The sequence below is a fragment of the Chanos chanos genome, chromosome 9 (genome assembly GCF_902362185.1).
Source record: "Chanos chanos chromosome 9, fChaCha1.1, whole genome shotgun sequence".
NCBI lineage: Eukaryota > Metazoa > Chordata > Actinopteri > Gonorynchiformes > Chanidae > Chanos > Chanos chanos.
In genome coordinates this window covers 9,768,065-9,792,529 of record NC_044503.1, presented here as the reverse complement: position 1 = coordinate 9,792,529, position 24,465 = coordinate 9,768,065, and the positions used below count along the sequence as shown (strand labels likewise).

Below are 24,465 nucleotides of genomic sequence, written 5' to 3'. Positions count from 1 at the left end.
AAACTAGCCTATCACAGACATTCCTTTTCATCAGCTCTCTCATTGTAGAAATTTCTCCGGTATCTACAATCTTATCAAAATACCAAAGTCCTCCAGCATCGATCAGCCATCATGCACAAATTCACAATGTGTCTCGTGTGTTCACCAATGCCATAATTATTCTTAAAAGCCACAATCTCAACCCCATTCAATACTTTTGTGAGGGCCATTCATGGTCAGAACTGTGTTTCATCTGAGCAAGGCAAATCAGTTGATTGTTAAGAATTACGGTGCAATAAACAGCTCCACTAGAGGGCAGAAGTAACCAGACATGGTGTCTTTCACGCATCAACTAAATGTGCCATTGCAATCGCTAAAAGACTCAAACAGACTCCAGATACTTGCAGTAACATGACACTCATGCTCAAAGTGGTTAAAACCCCGGTATGAAATTTTAAAAAACTAACAATTCAGAGCTGTTTGACCCTAACTCTTCCGACAGATTTCAATTTTCCCCTCGAAAAGACGATTATTGCCCTTTGAAACTTTATCTAGTATAGCATGAGAAACCCAAACCATAGAAAAATTACTTTAAACATTTCTAATGTTCCCAATTATAGACAGTTACCTCTCCATCATCACAATCTCTCTGAATGTGTAAACTTTGCTGGCCTCCTAACTGATCTACCTCTTGACTTCTCAGCGCAACCAATTAATCACATCAGTCATACAAAACCAGTCCTTCAGACCTATGTTATTTCATGATACTGAACAAGGTGGAACTGACGTTCCATGGTAGAAAACATTGACCTTCTCCATGAAAGTACAAGGTTACAAGCACTTCAAAAGCCCAGACAGTTATCACTCTTTTATAAACAACACGGCAACATTTGGCAGAAAAAAAGTGGATCTATCCGAACAACATAGAAATTTGCTAGCTGGAGAAAAAAAAAATGTTGATATTCAGTATTATTATGCTTATATTCACATAGCCTATGTCCTCTGATACGTTTTCTCTGAGGTGAGCACATTTTTGGCAGGTTTTGCAAACACTGGTCACTCACACAATATGAGCAGTACACGGAGAACGTAGCTGTAGGGTTTTCATGCAACTTACAACTGACACTTAATACGGATGTGTGTGTGATGTGTGTAAGAGAGGATGTGTGTCTGTTTTATCATAGCCGGTTTGTGTGATCACATTTGTACAGTTTGTGTGTGCAAAAATGAGATTTCATTTATCAGCCAATCATGTGCTTTCTCCCAGAGACACTGGCTCCTCTCCCTCTTCCTCTAGAGCCTCAGATATTGGACCATGCATTTGTAGCTCCTCCCCCCTCCCAGCTCTTGACAGGACTTCCATCCAACGGCGTTGAAGCTCCTCCCCGTCCGCGCTGAAGTAAACCGTCAAATGACTCTGGCTCATTTTAAAGGCATAGCGACGCTCCAGCCGGTCACATGACTCAGGAAGGGAGACTTCAAATCCGATGAGAGGAATGCTGCGTTGGGCTTTCACATCCTGTCCGTGCAGAGAACAGTGACAAAAAAATCAATATGGCAACGCTACACAATTAACCACACGCGCACAATTAACGCAATTAACCGACCTTTCCCCGAAAGTCTCTTCTCTTACAGACTTGTGTCAGCTACAAATTAACATGTTAAATGGATTAAGCTAATGGTTTCGTTAAACGTCTCACCTGCGGAGCTCCGTAGATGTAGAGAACCAGTGGTTCATTCTCTGGAATGACAAACCAAGCTTTCTGCCATCCACGGCCACTGCCCTTCTCCATGTGATGGAGGAAACTGCACAGGATGCTGTTTTCGGCCACAACCGAGGCTTGTTTCTGTGGAGGAAAAACATAGAATTAATCTTTTCTGTTCTTTTTTTGGTTAGGTACAAATGAATGATCTTTCCTCTCCTGGCTGCCTCGTTTTAGAGCGTGGCCTACCTCTAAGATGGAGCGGCGACGCTGTGTGTTATTGGTCAGGCTAGCTGGAGAAGGAGGAACTCCCACCAGTGTAGTGTAGCAATCTATACACACACGGTTAGCCCGATTGTTATCGTACAGCAAACGGGCCCTGAACTCGGAACACTTCCCACATACCACCTGAGAGAGAGAGAGAGAGAGAGAGAGACAGAGAGAGAGACAGAGAGATACAGAGAGAGAGAGAGACAGAGAGATACAGAGAGAGAGAGACAGAGAGATACAGAGAGAGAGAAAGAGAGGGAGAGATGATCAGTGTGACCTGGGTAATACGACACACAGAGCTTAAGCTGAGGACGGTGAAACAGGCTGATACATACATGGCCACAGGCCTTGCAGTGATGGCGTCTCTTAGTGATGGAGTTAAAGGGCTCCTGACATTTCATGCACAACGTGACCTCCTTCTCCCGAATCGGAGTCGGCGCACGTTTCCCCAGCTCTGTGCAGTTCTACGAGAGAAACAAACAGTACGATAAGACACCAAAGAGACTAAATGTTCCACACGCTAAGCGTTGAACACTGAATGAGGGGGCTTACACAATGAGTAACAACACGTGATAAGAATTTGAACTAACTGGTGAGTTGGGTGGAGTGTAGTCCTCCTCGCGGAAGGAACAGTTAAGCATGCGAAAGGTCTCCAGGGTCTGCTCGTGTCTCTGTATGGTAGCCTGGATCGCCTTGGAGAGGAAAGAGTTAAAAAAAAAAAAAGTGAGTAAGGGTCATATGGAGTGGAGGAAGTAGTAAAGCCAGAAAGACAAACAGAATATCCTGCAAGTCTGTGAAGAATGACTAAAAGAAACATGGTCTCTGTCTTACTTGAATCCAGTCTTTCTTCTCTTCCTCAGTCCTGGAGAGAGAGCAGAAAAGAAGATTGAATGTGATGTATTGTTATGGTGCCCACGGAACTGTTTATTTACAGTAAACAGAGAGAAGAATCAATTCTTCTAAACCCATTACCATGATTTCATTTTTTGGCAGTGGAAATGCAATTTGTGTGACACCGTTCAACTCACCTGGCCTGTAGCTCAAGTGAACGCTGTTTTCCAGATACTAGAAACGTCCGTGGCACATTCAAACTGCTCGTCTCCTTCAGCTGTGAAGCAAATAAGTATTGATTGCCTAAGCTGTTTGTCGAACCAATCACAACCACGACTGACAAGTAATCCCGGACATCCCAATGCGGCTCCACGGGGTAAACTAAGGAATACTTTGGTTTGATATTTCACTGTTATTTTTTTTATCTAAAGCTGTCCAGGTTCAACCAAAAGCAGATATATCTTATTGTCATTTGCTTATGAGATAAAGAAAACTAGCGAATTCAATCAATTGAACTGAATAATTTATAGCCAAACCTCCATTCCATCCACATCAATCCTTGCTCTGACTCCAAATTTCTGTCCAATCAGACGCAGTTTAGGGACACAGTACAACAGCCTGTCATTGAACTTGAGCAGAAAGAAAACGCAGCGTTATATTGCGCATTAGATTGATAAGTTTTCAGGTTTAATATAATCTATAAGCAAACAGAATGCTCCTCCTATTAAACGCTTTATCAAGAGACTCAAAAAAAGTGAAGTTCACAGAAAGACATTAAGTGAAGCGTAATGTAACCGAGAAAGAGGTAGTTAAAAAAAAAAAACCTCTAGAATAACCTCGCACTTACAAGAATGAGGTATCGATCTTGCGAAGTTCCGTTTTTGGCTGAAAGTTTGAGGATGTGCCCCTCCTTAATGAGCTCATTAGTCGGATTGACAATATCCTCTTCCCCCCCAAGCAACTCATACACCTTCAACAGCTTTCTCATGCGCTCCTGAGATAGACCGAAACACACGATTATGTGAATGTTAACAATAAAGATATGCTCTTTATAAAGATGCATAAATATATGGTTTTGGTATTTAGACACTGATTAATGAGAAAGATCATTATAAAAGAAGACTAATGAGCACGGAAGCCTTAAATTAATAATGATCGGTAAATGGTTCCTGACATTATCAGTCTCAGTCAACAAGATTCTGAGTGTTTTTTTCACACGGGCACGAGATCTCCCTTGAAGTAAAAAAGTAAAACCATCGGCAATTAACAGCTCCAAATGAAAGACTTTCAGTGATAACAGCACATGAGAGAGGCAACCATCCTTAATTACAAAGCCTTGTTAAGTGGCACTGTGTTTCCCATGCTCCCCCCGCCCCCCAGCCGCTCTCGAGGGTTCGGTCGCTGTGGTGTCGGCCGGGATGAGCGTTGATGTGGTCAGAGCCTCAGCACTGTGAAATCTGACTCACCATCTTCCTGATTGCCGCGTTGGAGTGTTCCGCAGCCGTAGCAATCAATTCCAGAGATTCTAAATGAGAGAAAGAAGGAAATTCGCGTCCAGGGATTCGCTATTATAAATATGAAAAATAACGGCATCCATAAACCGTTCATATGCTAATGCTCTGACATTTTCGGTACACGTGTATCTGAGATCGACACGCAGCGTTCTGAATTTATTAAGATGGAAATGAAGTTTTTTTTTTTTTTCTTTCTCTGCTGAACCAAAGATGCCCTTCAGTTGAAATGTGGGTTAAAATGACTCTGGACACAGGTCGTTTACTGTCGTTTAGTGTCAGTGCTAGCTGTGTAGAATGCAGGGAAAGGGCGTCTTACTCTGGGCGTCTTTAAAGTCATCTGCATCCTCTGGGAGTCGGTGGAGATAGTCCTTGAGCAGGAGTTCATAGCGAGGGATCCGCTGAACTGGCTCAAGCATGTGGTGCTGCAGGGTCAGATTCCCACACATCTCCTCTTTCTGAAACACACACACACACACACACACACGCACACGTGCGCACGCACACGCGCACACACACACACGCACACACACAGGCACGCACACACACGCACACGCACACAAACACGCGCACACGCACACGCGCCCACGCACACACACACACATGCACACACACACGCACACGTGCACACAATCATGACAAACAGATAGAGTGAGTGAGAGAAAAATGCGCACTCATATACATAAACAAACGGAAACGCACGTAGGAAATACACATTGGCTCATAAACAAACACAGATGCAACACAAACAAAGCGCAAAAAATTAGGACAAGAGGAGACCGCAAAGTACCTTTAGTACGACAAGACACACATCAATACCGGGCATTAGCCGAGATACAGTTTTCTTTTATGAAAGACAAGGTTGGTTCATGCCAACCATTTGTAGGGGGATCTCAGAATTCCTTCGTTTGTGTGTATGTGGGGCACCAACGGATCTCCACACCTTAGCTGTCTGATCCGCGGATCACAGACTCCTGCTCTCTCAGTATTCCAGATGCTAGGTGAGAAAGGCGTTTGAAGTGTTGCTACAGGCCTGCATCTGGGTCTATTAGTATTCTCTGTGTTTACAGCTCCACCAACTACTCCTGGGCCCCACGATTCACTATCCCTTTTATCTGCCAGCTCATATGATCGAAACGGTATTGAGGGATTCTTATTATTTTTCATTAAATCAGGGTTGTTGTTGTTTTTTTTTTTAACTGAGACCTCGCTTTGAAATGCAGGCAGTTATTCGGTTGGAATTTCACGAGTCTGGTCTATTTACCGATTCTCTGCTATCTCCACAGCGCTGTATGAATATGGAAATTACACTGTGTGGCATCAACACCGCCAAATATTAATAATGAAAAAGGATTACCTAATTTTCTCACATTTAAGCTGACAGCAAACACCCACTCAGCCATCCTGAACTTTCTGAAATGCCTAATATTTTGAGTCATCTCTGTTTGCTTTTACAAATCACTGCTATTACTATAATGTAATCAAAATACTTAAATTTTCTAAATCAAACGGGAAAAAAAACACTTATTCGGTCCGAGAGCTCGTTTCCATCTCACGACTTCGCGAGAAGACGTTTAAAATTGCAAACGTTGCAATGCATCTTTGTCCTTTCACCCCAAACCCAAATGTGGGTTAAGAATTGCATCTCAGAGGTTTCCACAGATTCACGTTCTGTTTATGGATATCAAAAAATGCAAAAAGATTAAAAGAATTTGCGTTTGGCCTCAGGAGACTCTCACCTGAATGTTATGAATAATGGCCTTGAACTGAGAGGACCGCTCCATCCAGGTGTTTACCAGCTCCATGGCTCGGTCGAAATTTTTCACATACTCTCCATACATTTTTAGGAAAGGGGCAAGTTTCTGAAGGATGTCCCCAATGCGCGGGTTCAGCTCCCTGAGGGAGAAGGAGGAGCAAAGGTCAAATCTGCCTCTGCTTTAAGAGGAAGTTACTCCACCCATGGTCAACCTTAACATTTATACTCATATCCGGGGGCAAAAGTTGCTACCTTCGTGTTCTAAAGGTGAAAAAAATTCTTAATGATTATTTTTTTTTAATGGATTAAGAAGACGGTTAAGAGATGATAGGCTACAAACAATACTGTACGTAAGATTTTATGGATTATTTTCAAAGAAAACATCTCGAGTTTGGCAATTCAGTTCTCGTAAACAGAAACATCACAATGGAGGGCAGAACAAAGTTTAGACTCTCTTTGCATAAAATGCAGGCCAGGGACTTCAAAGCTATTAAAAGTGTGCTCTCTCTCTCTCTCTCTCTCTCTCTCTCTCTCACCATTCCTCCATGCGCTTCTCCAGTGCGGGGAGCAGGAACTGTTGGTGGAAACAGTATATGGAGCAGATGTTGGAGAAAATACCCATGACCACCTCACAGGGAAAAGAGTTGCGTGCACGGGCCTCCTCCATTAGCTGAGCGCAGAACACCTGGTCCAGGAGGTGCAGTCTGGCCACGTAAGCCTTCTCTGTGTGCAGTAGCTCATTGGCTATGTTGAATACCCTCTGCTGAACTGATAGCTGGCACAGAAAATAAGAAAAGACAGACACTTAAACACTCGCTGAGTCATTCTAACCTAGTTTAAAAATATCTGTGGTGCCAAGCGATAGCTGATCTGCTGAAATCTTTATTGCATGGTGGAAAGTCAGCAGTATTTACAACAACAACAACAAAAAAAAATAGCTGAATATGATGCATTATTAGACTGTGGGTTACGTGATGAGAATATTCTCATATTTGATGGGGTGTGAGAATTTGATCGACCTCAGCCTCAGAGGGCTATCGGACTCACCTCGGTGGAGTCTTGTCTTTCGGCTTTGGGAAGAGCGAGCGACTGTAGAGCCATCGGGTTCAACTCGCTCTCATCCCCGCTCCCTTCCTCCAGATCGCTGTCGCCCTCCGAGTCCCGGACCTCCTCCGCGGCCGCGGCGCCCTCTCCTCCGGGCCCCTCGGCGTAACCGCAGGAGGAAGAGGAGGAGAGGCGAGGAAGGGTCGGGGCAGGGCTGCAGGGGAAGATGTCCCTCTCGTGCCCCGTCCGGTCCTCGTCCGCGGCGAAGCACAGCTCCTCGCTGTGGGAGGGGGAGCTGATACTGTCGATGCCGCTGTCCCTGTTGGCCAGCTTCCCGTCTGTTTGGGGAGGAGGGAGGGACAGTCGGTCGGACGGGATCTCTGATTGGTTGGCTGTGAGGTCTCTCATTTCCACAGCGTCGAGCTGTTTCTCAGAGGCACTGTAGCCAGACTCCATGGAAAGGCGCTTCTCAGAGCACGAGGCCCCCAGTTCGCTCTCTTCCTCTGCCTCTTCCGTCTCTTCCCCCTTAATGTCCTTTTCCAGCTCTGCTCCTGCCAGCGGCATCTCTGAAGGCTCCGGAGGTGTGGAGCAGGGCATGGGTGACTCCGATGATGGAGGCGGGGAAGCCGCTGCACTTGACTGGGGCTCGGGAACCCGTGGAGTGCACATCACCCCCCCAGTGATGTCTGGGACCACAATAATCTGCTCTCTGAAGACAAGAAGAGACCTGTTTTCAATCTATTGGACTCATAAGCCTGTTATATACGGCCGTATCTAAAACCAGATGACTTTCTGAGAATAATTGCCCATATAACCACTACTTTTGGAATACACTAACAATTAGCTTCACACTGAGACAATTATTCTTAATCAGATCTGTTAAGGTTACGTTTCCTAATGTGAGTCCACGGAACAAATGATCCGCTTTGAAGGTGATCTTACCTCTCGAATTTCTCAATGAGGGAGAGGACACATGTGGGGGAGGAGCTTCCCTCAGCACGGGGCAAGGTGGCGCGAGATGAACGCGGGTCTGCCGGGAGCGGGCGGGAAGGGGGCGGGGGGAGGGGCTTGTCAGGAGGCCGGGGCCGTCGGGCGCTCTGCTGCAGATGAGGCGGTTTCGGGGGCACTGCATCAGACAAAATCAATACGTTTAATTAACCGAGTCAGACCGGCTTTCTAACCACAAAAAGGAGAGACGGATAAAACGGAACCCGCGAGGAAATAACGTTACCTTGCGGTTTTGGGCCGGGTAAAGGAGGACGTGTTTTGGGGGCAGCCGGGGGGACATCTTGGGAGCCGTGGGAGCCGTTCTCGCTCGTGCCGTTACAGTGCTGGGGTCCGAGAGGACCGGGATCCGAGCAGAGGCGCTGCGGGGTTTCATGGGCTCCGAGGCAGGGACCAGGCTCCAGGGACAGGCTCTTCGTCAGGAGCCGAGGACTGGAGGCAGAGGGGCCTGCAGGAAAGGAGAAGAGAACACATTACAATCAATACCCTCAATATCAAAACCACAATGACACCATAACCATGTAAAATGAAATATCTGACACTTACTTTTCAACGGATTTTCTAACTTCATAACCTCTATGCTGTGTGAGTGTGTGTACATATAATGAAAACTCTACAGTAAAGGCTGGAAAATGAGGTGTCATCCAGAGCAGATCCTACCAAGACATGTGACACTGTGCTACAAATTTGGAAAGAGAGGAACAGATAAAATAGAAATGCTATTTAAATCTCTTTCACTTCATTCCAACACCACCCAGCATTTCAGATGGATTACAGTCCAGTTCAGTCAAAGGTCCAGACTGTATTCAAGAATTGCAAATGTCTGTCAGGGACAGACCATCAGTACTCAACACTCGACTGTAAAATGAATTATTGGGTGAACCAGCTCATCTGTACCTTGATTTCGAGGATGTTAAGTGGGTTAGTGTCATAAAGTGCTGAGTTGCAGTATGTTCAGTGGTTTTGGATTGATGTTCAGAACAGTTCACTCAAAGTGACAGCGTATGGTGGTACGCCTTGCTCCCCCAATGACACAATAAACTGAGCTAAAATCTGCTGAGTTGTCTTTGCTCAATTTCCATGTCTGGAGGGAGAGTAAGAGGAGTAAACACGTTTTGAAATAAATGCAGCCCTCTGAAATTAAAAGAAGCAAGACGGAAAACATGTACCCGATTCAAACGGATCTCAATGGAATTTCTTACAGTGGCATGGACAGGTCAGCTGGTGGGCAGACCAGCCGTCTGGATGATGTTGCCATCTTTTAAAAAAAAAAGAAAAAAAAAAGGCATGCCTGTCCCCTACACGGACCTAATTGGTTCCATATGACGACACTCGTACCCACTTGTGCAGGCAGGGGGCTGAAATGACTTCCACATGTTCGACTAAAATTGCTTTAAGGAGAGAAACTAGCAACAGCTAACCAATGATGTCTTGGCTACAAGTCGAACTGTTCAGTCTTTTTTATTAATTTAACAGACCTAAAAATTTTATTGTAGGTAGACAGACAGATAGATAGATAGATAGATAGATAGATAGATAGATAGATAGATAGATAGATAGATAGATAGATAGATAGATAGATAGATGGATGGATGCACTCTATAGTATACAGTTAAAATGGCAGTTTTCATGAGCAATCAGGTCAACCTTCCGTATGTAATTTGGCATTCTACGCAAAATCCAATCAAATGCATAACATTAATTGAGGTTAATTCAGTTGAGGTTTTCAGTTTGTTTACTGAGTAGATCAAAACTCGTAACTTTCCCCAGATTCCGATTAGTTTTTAATAAAGGTTTGAGCATTACTTTACATAGACTTTTTCTTGGTCTGGTTTCCCATGGTCATCAAACAGCAGACAGGGAAAAAAAATTCTTTCCATTTTTCACAGACACTAAGCTAAGCCATTCAGACATCTAAACAGATGGGCCATTTCTCTCTCTCTCTCTCTCTTTCTTTCTCTCTCTCTCTCTACATAAGGATATTTTAATGGATACTGAAAATGCATGTAAAGTGCACACTGCACTAATATGACGGTTGTATACGGCCCATAACATAGATACATCTATGGAGAGAGGCCACGTTTTTCAATGAAGTTTTACTTATGACTGACTGACGTTTTCATGCCCCACTTCCCATGAAGACATAAAAACCAGACAGAGGCTTTCACTCCCACTCAGTGCTAATACATCACTGATGCACAGAGCTACACTAAAATACAGCCTGCTGTGAGAAAAGATGTCTTTCCACTCTTTAGTGACTTGTGCAATTCAGATAATTAATCCACAGACAGTGCTCAGATTAAAGTTGGGTCAGATACTGATAAGGAGTACAATGTATGACAGTAACTTGGAATCGTTCTGATTTTAGATGGAAATGATACAGTCCTGCAGTTTTTGTTTTGTACAACAAGGTGTACCCATTGATTTAATTGACTTGAAACATTGTCTATTGAACACCAGAATCCACTGGCAATTTATGCAGGTATTAAGCAGTATGCTAATGAGAAGCAAAGCAGCACAGATTTCTGGCCCATGGGGCAAAATTGAACTCGTCTGAACATAAAGGAAACGTCTTTCAAGGTCACGCTCGGAGAGTCGGAGATCGGGGATCAGCACGGTCTTTGTCCAGAATGAACAAACAGGACGTGCTCTGCACCTGCAGAGTAAGGAAACGTCTGCTTGGTACAATCAGGTGTTAGACGCTTTCCTCCTATCAAAACATTTCACCCCGTTCTGAAACGCAAGTTTCAAAATGTCTTTTTGGTGTCATTCTAATGGATGAGGATACTGTCGGATAAGCAGAGGAATTTGATTCCACCGAACGCTATTCCAGGAATCCTTTTCACAAGAGCAAGGTTTTTATTTTGGGTAGAAATCATCTTTACAGTACTACAGTAAACAAAAGACAGGACATATGTGGGTTGGTCTCTGATCTATTCTGCATTGCTGCTTGCTCTGCAGCAGTACCTGCAACTGCTTACACAGTCGGTCTGCATACACACACAACTCTGGTGCAACAATAAAGTTTTAGAGCAGAAGCCCAGAGTTATCATTAGTGACTTGTGGCTACAAGCCCAGTTCAAGTGCCTACAGCTCTGCCCTGCTTCTGAAGTCCTTCACTTTAAAAAGCACCAAAAATAGACCAGATAACAGACCTTCACCACTTCGACACTTTTGATATAACCCATATAACTTAAATATCCGTGGGCACAAGAAGTAATCTGAGAAAACATGGCAACATCTCATTAATGACCTCACATACAACTAACTCCAACACAGTAACATACAAGAACAATCACGGTAAATCAGAATACATGCGTCACTGGAATCTGTATCAACTGAATTTGTGTCTTTGCGAGCTAACTGTTTTACCTGAGAAATATATGTAGACCAATGAGATTTCTTTCTGTGTTATTTACATGACCACTCTTTCCATAATATCAGTCAATGTCCAGATCAATAATCCATTCAATAATCCAATACTCCGTGACTAATCCATTGAAACTTAGTGATTTTTGCTGACTGTTGCTTTCATTTACTATGACTTGACATGAATATTTCATGAACTGAGGGAACACAGACATAATGAGGGTGAGGCCAGCTGAGAGGACTCAAATTTCGCAAGAAAATCCAACCAGAAAGTAAACCCGACATCCACAGCAGCTCATGATAGTTATGGAGCTTTGTTTCTCATGGAAAATTAATTTTGTACAGACAAAGGTAAACTGGGCTCAGCTACAGTTAGTTAAAAGGAGGTGTTGAAAAGCACAAGATACGGACTATTTTTATTCTCATCATCGGCTGGGACAATCGACACAGGCCCGCAAAGATACTGAGCCTTGTGGAGAGGGCCTGTGATCAGCACCACAAAGTTGTTTTCATCAAACAGGAGATGGTATCAAAGTAAAATGGAAAGAAACTGCTCTAATTCTAAGAATTATTTTTAGGTAGGAGTAAATATGTTTTTGTTTCTTTCCCAAGATGAGTAGATGGTCTAGTCCATTCTCCTGCCCAAATAGAAAAACAGATTTGTCAGTGATGCTGCAATACTGAGAATAGCACATGACTATTTTGGCAGGTCCATACTGAGCATAGTTTGTGAGTAGAATGCTCAAACAATAACAAATGAGTGAGCAAGGACGAGATGTGTATGACTTGGGGCATCTGTTGTCTGCATTAATGGGTCACTAGTGCACTGTCTCACATCCCAGCATGCTACACTGAGTGGTAATCAATTTTTATTGTTAGTATCTGCTAGATAACTTGTATCATACCAGTGTGCATATAAATCATGAGACAGCGTCAGTAAGTGAATTATATTGCTGAACAACCAATTACCAAGATATGAGAAAAAAGCAATTTGTGTAGAGATGACAATGGAATAATGGTTTTCATAAGCAGCACCTTGAGAGCCAAAGGTTTCAGAGTAGTGAATGCATACAGGGATGTTCAGGACCTAATAGGATATGTCAAATTGCAAATGTAGATGACCACTCAGTCATAGCATGACAAGTGGCTCTATGGAATTCTGAGGAAGCAGCAGGAGATATATTGCATTTATGTCATTCTCCATAACAGCAAGTCAGGATTACAGCAGAATATCAAGCATACACTGCATTAGGATTTTTTTTCTCTAACCTTCAACTGCTTGACATGCATATCCCTGCAATCTTACAGATATCCCAACATGCATGCATGCACACACGCATACACACACTTACTGCAAAACTCATAGACAGATTTATTGCATTCATTCTTTGCAGCAAGAGGATATAGGCATCAAATAAGGTTGGAGGAACATGCACACTGCAGGCACGGGGGCTGACTGACAATGGCAGTGCTGGGTTCCTCTGATCTGCTACAGACAGACACACACACACACACACACACACATGCATACTCGCGCACACACAGTACATGGTAGTCTGGATGCATTCCTTACTGCATCCCCGTGCAGCTAGGAGAGATGCACTAGTATGCAACAATCTAGGTGAAGCTTCCATAACTCTACATAGGTTCATAAAAGATGAGCATGAATACCGGGGTGTATGCAGCGAAGAAATCACTGACCCATCAATCAGTTTTTTCAGATTTTAAAATACAAACACGAAGTGTAAAAGACTGAGTACTCATACTGCTTAAATACACGTAAGTCATAATAAATATGATATGAAAATTTTGATGATGCTCAGTGACTTTGAAATTTCAAGATCAAAGACTGCTCTACGATAACAGCACACGCATTTCCCTAAAAACATTAATTCCCTGACTATTACGAACTGACACACTGACCTACGATGCATATAACACGGATGAATAACATTTCGACATGATCTATTCGTGCTGCAACCGCACTGAATGGACGTTACAAGACTGCGGAGATGCATCTTAGAATCATTACTGACGGTAACACTTCGTCCACATCAATATTACAACTAAAACGATAATATTTAAAGGATAAAATATATATTCAACTGAAATTTCTTACCCCGGAGCACACTGGTTTTATCCATGTACATCGCGCAGCAAAACACGAAACCAGTCATTAAAATACAGAACGGGAGACAAAATCCCCCAGTTGCTCAAACGACGAAATAAGAACAAATTAGCAGAGTAAAGCTTTTAAAAAAGCAATCCCGGTCTTTTTAGCACCGGCGACGAGACTAAAACATATATAGGTTAAACAGGCTAAGGCGAGAGGGATTGCCCTCATCCAACAGTCGGGCGGACCGAGAGCATCCTCAGTAGGTCAAAACCAAGAAGATGTTTCTCGTCATAAGAATACGAAATTGCACTTTAAAATGCCTACAGTAAGAATAAAGATGAATATATACAAATGTCGTCGCAGTAGTCCATGATGACAATCGAAAATAACGAGCAATAACCAAATAAAATCCTCCCCTGCTTCCCCCCACCCCTCTCCGGCTGCCCTATTAACGTACGCAGCAGCAGCCCATTTAAACATGGGGAATCACATACAATATGACCCTAACCCTCCTCCCCCCGCTCTCTCCCTTCGTTTCTCACTCTAGCAAGCATCTACCTTCCTCGTCTCTGTTTCCTTGACAACAAATTGAAGGCTTTGGTCTGACTATGATGTTACTGATATCGAAAGGATAATATATGTGGTTTCACCGTAATAATACTAATGATGTTGGAATCATCACAAGTATACTTGATTGGCATATCAATGTAATGGCACTGCGGATTCGCTGACACACTTCTGCATTTACATATTCTTTATGTTTCAGTGTCAGAAGCGTTTCACAGATGTTCACCCATGGGTAACGATTCCATGGAATACACCTGATAATGTTTAATAATCGATTTTGATGCAATATTCTCTATCAGTTATTATACGTTAAAAAAAAAAGGATGTCACAGACAATAATAATTGCTCCTTAACATATAGTCCTGATGCATTAAGGAAAACGGAAGTAGTGTCATACGCGAAATTCTTCTAAGGACTTGTAACTTGAAGAATATAAATTCGGTGTTAGACACATAAGCATTTTACACAGTCATAAAAACTGTATCTCGGTGGGTATATTATGTTTATTTATGCTACTATATGATTGTAGGGAAAAAATGTTTACGTACACCCTACTGCCCCATAAAAACCCTGTAATGCATTATAATTGGCATGGAATTGGCTGATAAATAAGCATATATATGTTCTTGTAACATTTAAGTTCATTCATCAAAGATGTTGTCCGTTAGGTGGGTGCTGCCAGACTTTGTGGTATTAGCAGACACTTTAATAATCTTTTTCAAAGTTCACACAGGAAGACCACACTTGACAGAGGCGAACCATTCCAAGAAACAGATAACGTAATTATTATTTTTATCATACACCACACAATATGGCCTTTTACATTTCACATGACAGAATAAATTCAGTTTGTCATAGAGCTATTCGGAAAAAAAAACCCTAATACCCAGCTGATACATAAACATATGCTGAACTTAAACGTAATCATCGGAAAAGTGCTTTTTAGAAGGTTTCACTGCGCACTGAAGCCGATTTCTTTGGTTTACACTGAAATAAATAAACGTGACTACGCCGCTGTGCATGCTGACATTCGGAATTATCATCCGTCCAGATGGGTCTCAGAGCGGATTAACACTGGGCTTGGGGGGGTAGAAGAGATGCTTTCAAAGGGAAATACATTCACATACAAGACAAGTGTGTCACCTCAATCGCTCTGTTCCACAGAGAAAAGAGAGAGCGAGAGAGACCAGACACTGCCAAAAGCCTCAGATTCCAGCACGCGCAACACAGATCTTGAAAGAAGGGGAAAAAAAAAGAAAGAAAAGAAAGCAAGTAGCTTAACAGGTCAATACGCTCAAGAACATCATTTACTGAATATTTGATGTTTTTTTTCCGTTTGACTACAAGTCCTCATTATCACAGAACATTATAATCTCCCAGTGAGAGTGAATTGGGATTACAGGCCACTGAGGTTCTTTGTGTTGTCCTGGACCTCCTCTTCCTGCTGGGGGTGTAGAACGCCTCCACTCCCTGACCCTGGCGCAGGTTGCTGGTTTTAAATGGAGAGATTTACCCTCCTGATTTCCCCAGAGAGAAGGCCATCTGCCTCCTGTCACCAGTCCCATTACTGTGGCTTCTATACACATGCGCATATTCGCTCATAACATGCAATATAAAAGTTAAATACTCAGAGCATTTACACACACACAAACACATGCTCGGACAAACAGAAAGGCACCACTCGGACATGCAGCTGTATTTTTGAATTTGAATAAGGAGTTTAGGCAGATTTTTAAAATACACTCTAACTATCAACAATGCAACACACACCTTCAAACAGAGGCATATCAAAATGGTAAGACTAAGCGTACGAAAAGTAAATCTAGAGTCCTGAATGCGTAAAAAATGCTCTCTGAAAAACTGCTCCCGTTTATTTACATCCATAAAAAAAGAAAAAAAAAAGTTCTCCGAAAAGTCATCCCAGTCAAATGTAAAACAAGAGACAGTAGAGCCCATTGATTCTTTGTTCCAGACAGGTCGGGGTAAGCTAAGGGTTAATGGGGTTGACCTCCATGCCATGCTTTCATTCAGCTTTTATTGCCCTCTCAACAAAAACACATATTATCTTTGCATAATCAACACCACACACCCTGCACATGGGTCTGTCGCTTCAGTTTTGTCACTCGGACTTTGACGTTATTCTAATTAAGGTATAAGAGGACTGAACGTCTTGTAAAACCGTCCATAACTAAATTACAATCATCAAACCACTTAAAGCAACGCCACAAAGCTCTAGAATTCTGTCCCTGACTCAACCGAAAGCAGTGAGGCTCTTATTATTTTATGAGAGCCTTGAAATTTTGATATGAAGTAAAAGAGAGTGTGACAAAAGACCAGCTCTTCTGGAAGGGGGGGGGGGTTTAGATGAGACTGGTATGTGGGAGTTAATGTGACCGTGACCGGTAGGGGCCAAGGCCTAGCATGGCTCAGCTGTTTCAGCACCGTTGTGATGACAACACTCCCAGCGGGCAAGATTGGTTTCACCCTCTTCCAGCTGTCTACAGATTCGCTCACAAAAAGGATTGCAAGGGTTTGGCTTTGGGTGCAAACCTTTTTTTTTTTTTTTTTTTTTAGGCTAACACTAATGTTCTATGTTTCATGTTAAAAAAGAAACTGAGCTAACACCCATCTGAGGTATCAAAAAAGCATTATGCAGTACCGTAATTTAAAATAATGTGAAAACCCTGTGAAATGAGTTTTCTGTCCGGCGTAATCTGCTGATGCTTAACACAAAAGCAGCAAGTGAGGCCTAAAGAAAATACACAGCATCGTTTATTATGAGGTCCATGATAAACATCAAAGGACTGAGACAGTACTTACAATCAAGGGCTTATCAGTTTCCTCTGTTAGACCGCTGGGCCTTTTCAATTGAGTGTCTCAGATAACTGAACTACGTTTTCCTGCGCTATCAAAAACTCAACATAACCCTCAAACCCTCTTTGTTTCTCACCCACATGCACACACATACAACCACACACACACACACACACACACTCACACATAGACACACACACCCACAGGATGAGAGGGGGAGAGAAAGACAGAGAAGGAAAGAGAGAAAGAGAGAGAGAGAGAGAGAGAGATGTAAAGAACAAAACAGTGTCCAAATTTTATTACATGGAATTTCAATTCCTACTGATGCAGGTAATTCATTGTCAATATTAATTCACTTTAAGGGTTCATGTTTGCTAGTTTGCATTCCAATCACGTTAAAAGACTTGTAAATGGACGGTACAGGCAATGGAACACAGATGAATTCAAAAAGCAATTGAAGTTGTATTTCATTTGGTTCGAAATCGAGCCACATATTGAAATACTAAGAAACACATTCCTCATTCACTTAGGCATGAGTGTCATCATTCACTGGGTGTATGATGACACTCGTCCCTAAGTAGTCGATAATGAAAACAAAAAATAAATGCTGACATACATAAAATAAACGAGTGGACGTCAGTATCTGATTTTCTATGTGTGTCAAAGGGAAATATTACACAGCCTTTAAATAGTGCACCCTTTTCAATCCTTAAGTTCAGTCAGTGTGTGCCATCCTTCTATTTCTGTTATATCCTGCGTATGTGTGTTTGTGTGTGTGGTGCGTGTGTCTGTGTGCGTGTGCGTGTGTGTGGTGTGTGTGTGTGTCCTGGAATGTGGGTGCTTTGTTCTGCTATGACAGGGTTGGAATGCCAGTTCAGTGATCTTTGACTTGGCATTTCAGGGTCCAAAATGGCATACACAATAGAGGTACAAAAAGAATGAAGTGGAGCAAGAAAATGTTGAAATGTAATCTGACATAGTAAACTGTTCACACCATGTATATTTTTTTCACTTCTTTGACCATACTGCATAGGACTCAGCATCGAAATTAAAAAATGTTGACCCTTGTTCAATGAAATCCATGTGCCAGGAAAGGTAGAAGCAAAGACAAATACACAAAGTATTAGCTTAAGCTTATCCAATCACTCCTTGGGCCGGAATAAAGTAGTGGTTCAAAAGTCACATGCTACCCCCTTCTTATTACATTTTCTTCTGCTGTGGAAAGGCAGGAAAGAGTCTGAAGGCACAACCTCCAACCCCCCCACCCCCCCACCCCCACTCCCCTCATCCTCATCTGTTATTCACAAGTACAGAAAAAAACCAAAAAACTTCTCTAGCAATTTGAGGATCCATCTCCTAAGTTATCACCCTTATCCCATTCAGTTCTTGGGAAGAAAAATCCCTCTGAAATCTATGAGCAGCTTAAATCTCTTTCCTACTCCGTTTTGAGCGATTAAGGCTTCGTCCCTCTCTCTCACTCTCTCTCTCTCTCTCCCTCTCCTGCCACGTTGTCTGTGGTTCCCAATGGCATGGCATTCCCACACACTGACACAGTGACACACTCTCTCCTCCCTCTTCTTCTTTCCACTTCTCTCACAGCACAGCTGCTGCTGCAGATAGCGTTGAGCTCATGTCTTTGCTCAGTCTACTTACTTACAGTCGCTATCAGCATAAGCACACGCACACACACACGCACACACACGCACACACACACACACGCACACACACACGCATACACACACACACACACGCACACACATACAACCCAAAAAGAAAAAAGATGTTCGTCAAGTTTTCAGCCACGTAGATTCAAAAAAGTGTTCGGCCCTATCTAATGTGATAGAAGTTAGTTTGACCACAGCATCCACAATAACTCTCCTTGTGAGCTGCTCACAGCAGCGGGTAGTCGCAAGAAGAGTCTGCATATCCCCCCCTGATTAAATTAACCACTGCATTCAAGTAAATCTAATATAAGACTAAGAGGACGGAACACAGAGGCCGTGTTTTTCACGGGAGGAGGAAAGGTTGAAAAGAACTGGGAGAAGAGTGAGCAATCCAAACACCTCCTCTCACGTTGTCACCAACCTTCACAGCTCCCTCGCCTCACCTCCCACTGTACCTGTTAAAGAGCTCACAGCGGACACCTTGATTAATCACGTCCGGTCCGACAAAGAGCCCCTTCGCAGGTGTGCATGTCTGCGCACCGGGAGAAGACTCTTAATAACGGCAATGCAAAGCCAATGTGTGGAGAATGCAGATCTTATAACGTACATAGCATTACGGCCATGTGCGGAGGATACACAACTATGTCGCCGAACCCATAAACAGTGTGATGGTGTGATGATGCCAGAGTCTGACAGGAATCAGGGAGAGAGGCTCTTCAATGCCAGTCTCACTGCTGAGGTTCCTATTTATACCAGCGTGTGGTGTGATTGGAGCTGCTGACACTCCTCTCTGATAGCTGCATTCTCTCACCATCATTAACTCTGAATGAACCACACAGCTCTGTTTGTTCTATCATGCTCCACTAAGGTCTTCTAACAAGGCCTTTATAAAGCGACTGGTGATATATGGATGCACCAGGTGATAAAAAAAAAAAAAACCCTTGTGGATGAGGCAACAAAAGATTGATACTGATGCGTTGCTGAATTTGCAGTGTACTCGGAGACTACTGGGCCATTTTAAATCTCACAGAAAAATGTAATTAATTATCTTGGCAATTGAAAAAAAAAAATCTTAATTCTCTTTTATTTAATTGTCTTGTATGATACAATGATCATCTTGTTAAAATAAAGGGCACTATAATGAAACTCACAGGGTAAATGCTGGAGGCAAAACATAATAGGAAGTTAATATTTTTTTTCCCCCCCCCATGAATATACAGTATATGGAAACTGCATCATACCATTGTCCGTCCTAAGATTTTCAATCCTTGTGCAGCTGTATTTTTCTTTTTCAATTCCTTTTGAATGTACTGTAAACACATTTTTCTGTGGAATTTCCATGGAAAGAACAACTAAGCCCGGTCCATCAAGCTCCTGACAGAACCTTAGCGTTAAGTTTATTTCACCAGTGACCTCAAATCATATCGCTCTGCAGTCGCTGTGTGGATATGTGAGTCTGTTATATCCACATGCTGAAAAACTGAAACGACAGCTCTCTCCCTCTCTTACTCTGTTTCAAGCTGTTAGGACTATCAAAATCTAAACGCTACACTGATAGGCCTTTTCCAAATAATTCCAGTCACGATAGGTTTTTATGTGTCGCAGTGAAGGCTGTTCACTGAGCAATTAGAAGAGATAGCGCCAGTATTACCATTCTGACTGGTTTAATTTCGCTTTCTCTTTCAAAATCGAATGTTAAATATCGGGATATAATAAACAAAACTGGCCCTTCATTAGTAATTAGCAGGAACCGCAATCATACCCGATGGTCTTAGAGAGAGTTGCTTCACGGGTCTGTCTAAATCGGCACGAGACACATGGAGCACATCATTCATGATTTATATTAATGAATAAATGCAATATTCGGCAAGTATAAAGGGTGAAAACAGAGAAAACTGAGTGTGCTTTGCTAGTTTGGTTTACTACAAAAGAGGTTTGCTCTGTAAATAAAATATTTTCTTTAAATAAATGAAAAATACTTCCTCCCTTTTAATCCCACCATAGGTTTCAAAACAGCGGAGTGGAAAGTGCCACTTCTGTGTAATCTAATCTCTCTACCAGATGGCTTTTATATGAGCGTGGGGGCGTTTATAAAGTTCTTAAAGGGTATGTCTGTTGAATTAAAGGCATAGCTCCGCTTCCATTGTTCGGGGGATTGAGGTCAGCGCAACTTTAACACAGAGAATCAAGCAAACATTTCTAAATTCCCATTTGTCAATGGTGCTGCCAAAACAAACATCAGTAAAACGCGTCCAAGTTGAAACTCAAAATCTAAGGAACTCGTGTGTCAGAAATGCCAAAACGGCAACTTAACTACATAAAGGCTTATATTATTCCATTTTCAGCATTCGTCATTATCAGCCAGTTAAAGCATCCGTTACGAAGTAAGCTGCAGGATGCAATAACTGTTGTAAAGGGGTATTAGCATATAAAGTTGTGTGAAATGTGTAATAAACTTAGAAGCTTCCTTGAGCTGATTACAGGCCACTGTCTGGCTCTTGTGTACGGCCATTTATTAGCAAATATTTAAACGTTTACTACCAACAAGTATGTACGGAAGAGCCTGTGGACACGTGTGGAACTGGAACTATCTGGCGTCGTAGGTTTCCAAGAGGTAGCTACAGCCAGTCGCTGCTAAGAGACAGACTCTCATTCCTAACCTATATATGGTTACATGATGTGCCATGTAGGCATCACACAGTGTGCTTGAGATTCACTGGGCCTTTGGCTCATTCATACGAGTGCTCTTGTCTGGTGTGCTCTAAGCCATGGAGTCTGACAGACTTCCTACTCATCCATTCTGTTGGCTGTCAACCAATCTCTCAGCATTCTGCCACAGTAGCAGAACTTTTTTTTGTCAGCGTGTGTGAGCTTGAATGAGCTGCAGTTTTTTTTTGCTTTTTTTTTTACGGACAAGCTACCCATGACATTCGTCAGTGTGAAACCATGCTTTATTTACAATTGATAGAATGTTTTTGCAGCAAAGGCCATTTGACAGAAGTTTGGGGAATAGGGAATTTGAGACACATTGTGTAATGATAACACACACACACACACCCATCAAGTCGCTCGTCGAAGTTTCATAAAACATTTCAGATCACCCAAGAATCCCTCACTGTGTAATACATTCCACTAAAATCTCCTCATCCAAGGAAAACAGCAAAGTCACTGGGATAGTTAACAGTTTACACAAAGCTAAATCCAATGCTGTCCCACTTTTTTTTACAATGAGATGAATGTTTTCATGTCTAATTTCAAAAAGAAATCTTTCCCCTAATCTGCTGCTACCCATTTTTTTTTCTTCTTGATTGATTTACATTTATATTTTGCACTTAGTTACATGAGCATTTATCCTAGTACGAGAGAACCTAACAAAGCATCTATCTGAGGTGGTTTATTAGTGTCAGTGAAAGAGACGCCATATGTGAATGCATTTACAAAAGCCAACTTCCAGCAGAGAACAGCTGTACCAAACATTCACTTCTAGGCAATTATGATGATACATGAGGATGAGACTGACCATTAGAATGTGAATGAATGTGGAATTACGAGAATAAGGTGCAGTGGGCCAATCAGAATGCTGGGATTTCTTTCTTTTTTTTTTTTACTTAGTAGACAAAAAGGCAGCACGAAATATCTGTCATTCAACCATATAATATCTTAACCGATGAGGATCAAAATGTTTTAAAAACAAATACAAAAAGATTAATACACCAAGTCCATAGAGTGATTTGAGGATTTGGCCCTAATTTTGTGTATCCAATGAGGATTACATTATTTTGTGAGGTCCAGTTGAAAAGTAATCCTCTGCTCTTTAATAGCCACCAAGAGCCAAACTGATAATTCTAACCCAACGGTTCCCATTCATTAAGCTCATAAAAGCTTATGGACATTATCCAGTGTGTGTAAAAGCCATTGTTTTTGCTGTCCAACTGCCACACCACTTGAGTTAAGCCCCTCTGTCATAAATGTATCCCTGTTGGTGTATCTATTGTATGGGTCTGGGGACCATTGTGGCATACAGAGTGGCCTGTATTTGGCCTTGCAAGATAGCACGAAAACCCATATTCTTATGAAGCATCTGACCTGAGGATGAAACGTTGCATCTTAGCAAAAACCACACAGTAATTACTGATATGAAAAGAATCCTAATATAACAGAGAATAGGGGATCGGTTCTACTAAAGAACATTTTGGGTTGTTTTTTTTTGTTGTTGTTTTTTTGGTGAAAGTCCACAGTGTAGCACAAGACAAGATTAGGTTCTGTGACAACACAATGGCCACATGAAGCGCACTGGTCGACACACGCCAATCTCTTTTTCACTGCCCCCTTTCATCCAGTGTCTAATTGGATTTTACACTGCAGTGGTTGAGTAAATATGCAATACTGCTCAACACTTGAGGAAACACACTAACACAGACTTGAATGCAAATATGGCAGTGAAGCACAAACACAAAGCAAATAGTGAACAGTTCAAACAATAACACCATACTTCCGTACCTTTCCTGGTGCCTTATCAACAAGACTGCAGGCCGCACAAACATTATTTGATATGTATATGCTTTTTTTGGGCATGTATTGATCCACAGTCATTTCAACTGCTCCAGTATTTCTAAAGATAGCTTTCTCATTTACATGAGATATAGGGTGGGAGGCTTTTCAGTCCTAACCCCATAAATTGTTTCAAAATGACATTTGACAAAGCAAATATGGTAGGCATAATTTTTTCTCATGTCTGACTGTCATCGACCACTGTTCAAAGTGTATGTGTGTGTGTGTGTGTGTGTGTGTGTGTGTGTGTCTGTCATTATGGAAACGTTTTTCTGCATGATTTAAGTGGTTTGCCTCAAACCCCAACATAAGAACCATAATGGAGGTGCTATTAGTAACACAGGTGTATTATTCCTATACAAAATAATATTTTAATTACTGACTTAAGACTAAATTGTCTGAAATTTTGAGTCACCTTGTGTTTCCAAATAAAACTCTCCACCATTTATTCAGAGTATGACATCAGGACATCATGTGAGAACATATTTTAACGCAGGATCTGCGGGGAATCAAGGAGTTTTGTCTTATTCTCGGGAATAAAACACTCTATTCGCTTCTATTCCTGGTTGATTGTGAGGTTGTTGTTACAGGTTCCTATCACAGAATGTCCTTGAGACGGTCTTTAAGACCATCGATTCCTAATGCTGAACGTTAAACGGAAAGTAACCTGACCAATTCTTCAGCGGCAGCAAATTTGCACGTTACAAGGACATTCAATTCAGAAGCATTGTTATGCCCGTGGCATCTAACACACGTTTTCGAATGCAATAGACAACACATCTAGAAATCTCTGTTAGACAAATGTCAGCATCTTAAGAATAAGACGAGTAGCATCTAGTGACAAATCATCAACAACACTTACCTATCCTGCGTAGGGCTGGCTGAGGACTGGGCAAACCATTGCTGATGTGGTATGAAAACCGCATTGTTTTGAACTGGCTGGAGAAGGAATTCTGTGTCTCTGAGGGTAACAGTGGTGGAGTGAAGCTGATTAGAGCGCTCTTTGGTCGATTTAGCTGCATGCCTGGCCACAGTTACGCAGGCATATGATACAGGATGTGGCTATATCCAGGGAAAAAGGGAATAGGGTTATATTCCAAGTTCAGCGATTAATACCACACAGTGTGAATCCTCAAAGTGGTCCAGATCCACCAGGCACTCGGACAAACTGGCCGCCCCAGCAATATCCAATGAACCTTTGTTGTCCTTTTCTGAAGTGTAAGTTGCAAAGAAAATTCTCCGAGCCAGAGAGCAATGATCAGCCAGAATGCATTCTAGCTGTGGG

The 24,465-nt window shown here is 42.2% G+C and overlaps 1 protein-coding gene across 1 annotated transcript; it reads right to left on the bottom strand.

Moving 5' to 3' along the window:
• Window positions 1-1,228: 1,228 nt before the first annotated feature.
• Window positions 1,229-24,202, bottom strand: fgd1 (FYVE, RhoGEF and PH domain containing 1). Its single transcript, XM_030784403.1, has 17 exons — window positions 24,043-24,202; window positions 8,326-8,547; window positions 8,037-8,220; window positions 7,098-7,803; window positions 6,587-6,825; window positions 6,034-6,190; window positions 4,614-4,752; window positions 4,250-4,308; window positions 3,631-3,777; window positions 3,320-3,412; window positions 2,981-3,060; window positions 2,784-2,814; window positions 2,543-2,644; window positions 2,288-2,416; window positions 1,932-2,090; window positions 1,680-1,826; window positions 1,229-1,498 (listed from the first exon to the last, which is right to left on the bottom strand). The coding sequence occupies exons 1-17, from the start codon at window positions 24,200-24,202 to the stop codon at window positions 1,229-1,231; spliced, it is 3,024 nt and encodes a 1,007-aa protein (XP_030640263.1).
• Between the last annotated feature and the right edge of the window lie 263 nt (window positions 24,203-24,465).